This window comes from Symphalangus syndactylus, chromosome 8, assembly GCF_028878055.3.
Source record: "Symphalangus syndactylus isolate Jambi chromosome 8, NHGRI_mSymSyn1-v2.1_pri, whole genome shotgun sequence".
Lineage (NCBI taxonomy): Eukaryota > Metazoa > Chordata > Mammalia > Primates > Hylobatidae > Symphalangus > Symphalangus syndactylus.
Window position 1 is genome coordinate 58,431,839 of NC_072430.2, and position 7,614 is coordinate 58,439,452.

Sequence of the window (7,614 nt, forward strand, 5' to 3'; positions counted from 1 at the left end):
AAGCATCTAATGGGCCTTGGTAAAGCTTTCTTTCCTTTGTCTGGAATAATGGTTCATAAATATTATAACATACAAAAAAGCTCAAATAATGTACCATTTACGGGATGAAACTTAAGAGCTCTAACAAAGGAATTAAAGAAAATAATACCTCTGACTTTGCTATCGGCAGGGCGGTCGTGAGAGCGCAGCGGGATGTGCCCCAGAGCCGCAGCTTGAGGCCCTCAGGTCTCTGGAGGTGTCGTGGAGGAACCTAGCTCCTGCCATCCTCTTCCCCCAGTTTGCCACTTCCAGCAGCCTTAGCCCATGACGAGGGTGTGAACCGGACTGAGTCAGGAGCTCCCCGGAAGCATGGAGACCGTGGTGATTGTTGCCACAGGTGTGCTGGCCACCATCTTTCTGGCTTCGTTTGCAGCCTTGGTGCTGGTTTGCAGGCAGCGCTACCACCAGCCCCGAGACCGGCAGCAGCGCTATGATTCTAAGCCCATTGTGGACCTCATCGGTGCCGTGGTGACCCGGTCTGAGCCCTCTGAGTTAGAACTGGATGATGTTGTTATCACCAACCCCCACATTGAGGCCATTCTGGAGAACAAAGACAGGATCGAAGATGCCTCGGGTCTCATGTCCCACTGCATTGTCATCTTGAAGATTTGTCACACTCTGACAGAGAAGCTTGTTGCCATGACAATGGGCTCTGGGGCCAAGATGAGGACTTCAGCCATTGTCAGCGACATCGTTGTGGTGGCCAAGTGGAACAGCCCCAGGGTAGATGATGTTGTGAAGTCGATGTACCCTCTGTTGGACCCCAAGCTCCTGGACACGGGGACGACTGCCCTGCTCCTGTCTGTCTGTCATCTGGTGCTGGTGACAAGGAATGCCTGCCATCTGATGGGGGGCCTGGAGTGGGTTGACCAGTCACTATCAGCTGCTGAGGAGCATTTGGAAGTCCTTCAAGAAGCAGCCCTAGCTTTTGAGCCAGATAAAGGCCTCCCAGGCCCAGAAGGCTTCCTGCAGGAGCAGTCTGCAATTTAGCGCCTACAGACCAGCAGCTAGTCCTGAAGACCCCTGCCGCCATCACTGGGTAGCTCAGATTAGCCTTCCACTTTTTCCTGTAGAATTAGTTGTTCTCCACGGCTCAAGAGTTCAGCTGTGTGTGCATAGTAAAGCAGGAGATCTCTGTCAGTTTGTGCCTCTGTTGCAATTGCAAATTGTGGCTTGTGAGTGGCAGTCTAATACTACAGTTAGGGGAGATGCCATTCACTCTTCACAGAGGAGCATTGAAAACTGGTGGACTGTCAGCTTCATTTAGCTCACCTAGTGTTTTCAAGAAAATTGAACCACTATCTAAGAAATCAAGAGGTTTCACATTAAAATTAGAATTTCTGGCCTCTCTTGATCAGTGAGAACGTATGGCAATTCTGATGTGCTTTTCAGAAAAGGACAATCAACTGAAGCTAAATAAGGGTTGCTCCTTTTGGCAAGACTTGTACTCTCTCACCTGGCCTATTTCATTTATTTGTATTATCTGCCTGGTCCCTGAGACGTTTGAGTCTGTCCTCCCCCTTACAGGTCTGGGTTTGAAGCTGAGAACTACAAAATTGATTATTTCTTTTTTATCATTATGCCTGCAATTTTACCTAGCTACCACTAGGTGGATAGTAAATTTATACTTATGTTTCCAGAAAAAAAGAAAAAAGAAAATAATACCATGCAATATAAAGCTTGTGCAAGCAAGCAAACAAAGAGATTTTAAAAATCATTCTTAGTTGATGGGCGATTTGATAGTCATTTATACCTGGCACTGGTATAAATGAGAAAATAGATGCCCAGTTGTATTATGATTTAATTATTTTATTCTACTATTATCACCACTATAAAAGCAACGTAGTTTAAATATGACCAAACCAAGATGAATGAATTACTCAATAGTCATCATTAGTAGAGGGAAAAGATCTTAACTGATATAAATTATTAAATGCCAAGATAGCAAGTCTGAAAAATTTAACAAGGAGTATAACTGTTTCTTCTTGACGATTCTTCACAATAATCAAGACTGTAATTTTCAGTTCATTGCAATTAGCTTTAGGACACCTTTAAAACCTAAAATGAATATTTTGTGGGTAGTATAATTCATTTCAATAAAGCCTCCTTCAGTATAATTCATTTCAATAAAGCATCCTTCATTTACATGTTATTCGGATACCAATTGGGCAGGACCTTCCTGGGAGGCAATGCAGCCTGGTTGTTAAGAAGACAGACTTGAGTTCCCATTCATCCCCATCAGTTATTAGCTGTCTTAGCACACAGTAGATAACTTTCTAAGCGTTAGTTTTTTCATCTGTATGAAAATGATACTAACAGAATCTACCCCAGTGGAATTGTTGTAAGGATCAGGGAAGAGAATACAAGTGAAGCTCTTATTTCAGTGCCTGGCCAGAATGAATCTTCAATAAATATTTGTGGTTGCTCTTTTCATTATGGAAAGGCAGAACGATATAGCAGAAAGCACATAAGATTTGGATTCAGACAGACCTTGGATAGGATTAAAAAGGCCCTATTCAGTTACTTACTATTTATGGAACTAAGCAAATGCGGAACTGTTGTCCAGGAATGGAACCTTAGAAAGGCTGAACTCTTTCTTGGAGGGGGAGAAAAGTAAAACCAGGATGGATCTTGGGGAAGGGAAGTAGATTTTTTTATAGGAAAAACATAATAATGTATAAGTTATCATATTAAATCTTTTTTTCTTTTTTTTTTTTGAGATGGAGTCTCACTCTGTCACCCAGGCTGGAGTGCAGTGGCGCGATCTCAGCTCACTGCAACCTCCACCTCCTGGGTTCACCCACCATTCTCCTGCCTCAGCCTCCCCAGTAGCTGAGACAACAGGCACACTCCACCACGCCCAGCTAATTTTTGTATTTTTAGTAGAGACGGGGTTTCACTGTGTTAGCCAAGATGGTCTCAATCTCCTGACCTTGTGATCCACCTGCCTCAGCCTCCCAAAGTGCTGGGATTACAGGCGTGAGCCACCACACCCGGCCCATATTAAATCTCGAAACTTGACCAAAATAATCCATTTTTGAACAGAAATAAAAAGATTGTAACGACATACAGCAGGAAGCTGGCAGAAAAAAAAAAAAGATTTTGGATCTATACAGCTAGAATGCACCATTGAGAATTACATTCAGTTGTTTGAATCGCTGGTGCTATGAATATGCTCCATGACCTCAATAAGCTTAGAAAGAATGCAGGTCAAAAATCTATGCCAGTCCTCAAGCCCGGACTCCCAATTTTGAGACCATCTAAAGAGAGAATGATAAATATCTACACACATCGTGGGTTGCATCACAGGATAGGGATCCTGTGCTGAGGAAGCCCACAATTTTCACAATGGGTAGCATCAGCATATCTGCCCTTTTCTTCAGAGGAAGATACTATCTTTATTAGATTAGATTCGAAGCATGCCTGCCCTTTGCTCAAGAGGGAGACAGTAACTTCAGGCTTATCTCTAAACACATATTCTTGAAAAGACAATATATCTGCTATCTTTAGGCAATGTCTTTGCTCACAAGACATGCAGAAACATGAGAGACCCATAGAAAATTGTCACCCACCAATGTAACTAATCAATGTATACAAAAGCTTCTCAAGTCATCCTTTTGGGAAGGAAAATGCCATGCAAAAAAAAAAAAAAAAAAAAAAAAACCTCTTAAGATTGTGCAACCTGTATATCAAGGCTTAATTTAATTTTCCCCACCATAACTTGCCATTGCCTGAAGCTAGGCTGATCACTGTGGGAACCAGCACTAACAATTTACTGAATGTCAGCTTCCCCAAGCCAGAAAATGCCCCTTCTGATCTGCCAGATGGTTCGGGGCCTCATGCTTGGCATCCTCACAGCTGCCGCAGTCGTGTTCCTTGGAGTGGGTGAGTGATACCTTGGATAATGAAAAATGATTGGTAATTTCTTTTACCTGAACCCTATTCTCTATCATCATGCTGTGAAGAATCAGAAGTCTGCCTATTTCCAACCGACTCTACAATTGAGCCATTGTAGTGGAAAAAGCATCACAGTTCTGACTGAGAGTTTCCCTGGGAAACCCTGGCTTGTAGGATTCCAGAGAGATGACAGCAGGAACTATGAAGAAGAGGCAGATCTCGCAACCTGCCCTGCTGCTCCTTGCTTGGAAGTAGAAGGTTGCCAGACAAGGATGGTCTGTGGCTAAACTGTCCTATAGGATTCCTGTTTCAAAGTCCTGCCCTTTTTCAAGGGGCCTCCTTCCCTTATTACATTCTGCAGTTCATCTCTTCAGGATCCATGCTTTTTTTTTTTTTTTTTTTTTTTGAGACAGAGTGTCGCTCTGTTGCCCAGGCTGGAGTGCAATGGCACTATCTTGGCTCACTGTAACCTCCGCCTCCCAGGTTCAAGCGATTCTCCTGCCTCAGCCTCTGGAGTAGCTGGGATTACAGGTGCACACCACCATGCCCAGCTAATTTTTGTATTTTTAGTAGAGACGGTGTTTCACCATGTTGGTCAGGCTGGTCTCGAACTCCTGACCTCATGATCCACCCAACTCAGCCTGTCAAAGTGCTGGGATTACAGGTGTGAGCCACCGTGCCCATCCAGGATCCATTCTTACAACAGCATCAAATACCAAACAAATTTTATCTTTGTGTGGTTTTAGGCAGTCTCTGGATGGAGGAAGAAGATTTGATGTTTAAGTTTATTCTAATGGAGAAGTAAGTCACTTACCAAACATTTGCACAGCATTTGCCATGTGCCAGGCACTGTTCGAAGTGCTTGACATATATTTACCCATTCAGTCGAGGTCATTGTCCTCACATTATAAATTAGGAACTATAGATATATTAAGTAACTTGTCTAAGGTCACACAAATAAGTGGCAGAGTTAGGATTTAAACCCAGGCAGTCCTGTGACGGAGTCTGGGCTCTTAGCCACTACCCAAGAAAGCTTGAGGGGGAAAAGAGTATTACCCCCATAGACAGCTGGCTCCACCCTATCAGCTGAGCATAACAGTACTTATTGATAAATTAGTGGCTTTTTCACGTGTAGTAGGGAGCAAAAGTGAGTTAATTTAGACTAGATGAAAGCTAACCCCAGCTAAAAGGCAGATAGTCAACTATTCTTTCAGAGCATAGATAAGGCAACAAAAGTCACCCATCTAAAGTGATTAGCACAAAGATCCCTTAAAAATAAACAATTAATAAGATAAGGCTGAGTTTTATTTTTTCAAATATTTCAAAGCACATCCCCTGAAACAATGACAAATGACATCTCCATCAAGCTCATGGTAATTGAAGCTCAGAGCTCATAAGTCATCGTCAAGAGGCCAATATGGCATCTTGCACCTGGCACATTTCCTTCTGAAGGGACAGCTGCAGGGCATCTGTCCTTCCCATTTCAAAGGCAGGACACCCCTCATCGCTCAGAAATTATTTGAAAAGAGCTATCCTAGATTCAGGGTTCAGGGACAATCATATGATGCTAACATCATCTCACTCTGGAGAATCAGACTTACCAATTCCCAATTGTATTTCCTTGTTTTCCTAGAATGATTATTTGAAACCTTTCTCTGCCACCTTTACACTGTGTTCCTAAACATCTAGAGCTAAAAAGTAACTCGAGGAAAGTAATCAAAAGCTGTGTTGCTAATACTTATGTAACCATAGCATATATGCAGCTTGCAACCCCCTCAAACTGTTTACTGTCCATAAAATTACATTTTTTCGTTTCATTTATCATTCGTAGTCTATTCTACATTTATCTGGCAACATATAAAGAACCTTGTGATTGCCCAGACCCTACCATCGCTTTCTTCACACACACACACACACACAAACACACACACACATACACACATTTACAATCACAGAAATCAGGCCAGGTATGGTGGCTCACACCTATAATCTCAGCACTTTGGGAGGCTGAGGCCAGTGGATCACTTAGGGTCAAGAGTTCTAGACCAGCCTGGCCAACATGGTGAAACCCCGTTTCTACTAAAAATACAAAAATTAGCCAGGCATGGTGGCCCATGCCTGCAATCCCAGCTACTTGGGAGGCTTAAGCAGGAGAATCGCTTGAACCCGGGAGGTGGAGGTTGGAGTGAGCCGAGATGGCACCACTGCCCTCCAGTAGGCGACATAGCAAGACTCTGTCTCAAAAATGTAAAAATTAAAATAAGACTGGGTGCGGTGGCTCAAGCCTGTAATCCCAGCAATTTGGGAGGCCGAGGCAGGTGGATCACCTGAGGTGAGGAGTTCAAGACCAGCCTGGCCAACATGGTGAAACCTCAACTCTACGAAAATACAAAAATTAGCCGGCCATGATGATGGGTGCCTGTAATCCAGCTACTTGGGAGGCTGAGGCAGGAGAATCACTTGAACCTGGGAGGCAGAGGTTGCAGTGAGCCAAGATTGTGCCACTGCATTCTAGCCTGGGTGACAGAGTCAGACTCCGTCTCAAAAAAAAAAAAAAAAAAATTAAAATTAAATAAAATCACAGAAATCAAAGAGGCCTTATAGATAATTCAGTTTACCCTGCTCATGAGGTCCTGAGAAATTTCTATATCTAGTTGATCGTTGTATTAGTTAGGGCCCTTAGTTTCAAGCAACAGAACTTCACCTCAAATTAGTATAAGCAAAAGGGAGAATAATCACTACAAAGATACAGGGGTACCTCAAGAAACCCAGGGACAGAAATATAGCCAGGCATCAGAACCAGATGGAACCGGGGTTCAAGCGTTGTCCGGAGCCTTGCTGCCTCTTTCCTCTACTCTAGCTGCTCGACTGCGCTTGGCTGTCTTTCCTTCTCAACCCACTTCCTTAACTTCCTCATGAATTCCAAAGATTCCAAGGAATAGACTCACTGACCTAGACTAGTTCAGATGCCCATCCTTGACAAAATTACCTACAGACCAGGAACCGGCCACACGGTGACTGCTTCCACAACAACAATATAGTTAAGAGGAAAATTCTCAGAAAATGAATTTGGGACAAGATATTCCATATGAATACACATACATTCCTCAATCTTAGTTGAGTTGCCTTTTCTGCTTCATCTCTCATCCCACTGTTTGCAAATTAATAATATAAATATATTTAGAATCTCATTCTATAATGTTTTTGTTCATGATTATTATTTGTCAAGAGGCTTTTTATGTAGCTTAACAACTACATAATTTCATTTAATCTTCACGATAGCTTGGGGGGAGAAAAGGTAATATTAGCTCCATTTTACAGATCCAAAAACCAAGTCTCAGACAAGCAGAGCGGATAAGAGCCCAAATCTAGTAACTAAGAATTGAAAAGGAGGAAGATGAACATGAGCACATGAACGAGGAGTGTAGTGATAGAGGGAAATGAATGAAATCTCAACCCTAAGCTTGAAGAGAAGAAAAGTGCACGCGCAGATGAAACAGAAGTTCAAGACACCAAAACACATTTATTCATATGAAAGAGAAAGAGAGAACTGGGCTGATTTTAAGAACCTGAAGGCAAAGCCAGCTTATAGAATTTAAGAGTACTAGTCAAAGTTTCCAGGCCCCCCAATAGCAAAGCAATTTTCAGTTATTCCACTGTTATTTATAATTGACTCGA

The 7,614-nt window shown here is 42.7% G+C and overlaps 1 protein-coding gene across 1 annotated transcript; it reads left to right on the top strand.

Annotated features, from left to right (window-relative positions):
- Nucleotides 1-222: 222 nt before the first annotated feature.
- LOC129487823 (transmembrane protein 98-like) lies at nt 223-1,040 on the top strand. The gene has a single exon (XM_055289226.2). The coding sequence runs from the start codon at nt 349-351 to the stop codon at nt 1,027-1,029; it is 681 nt and encodes a 226-aa protein (XP_055145201.1). The 5' UTR covers nt 223-348; the 3' UTR covers nt 1,030-1,040.
- The last annotated feature ends 6,574 nt before the right edge of the window (nt 1,041-7,614 follow it).

Coding starts and splice junctions, on each gene's coding strand:
- LOC129487823 (XM_055289226.2), top strand. CDS start 349: ATGGAGACCGTGGTGATTGTTGCCACAGGTGTGCTGGCCACCATCTTT.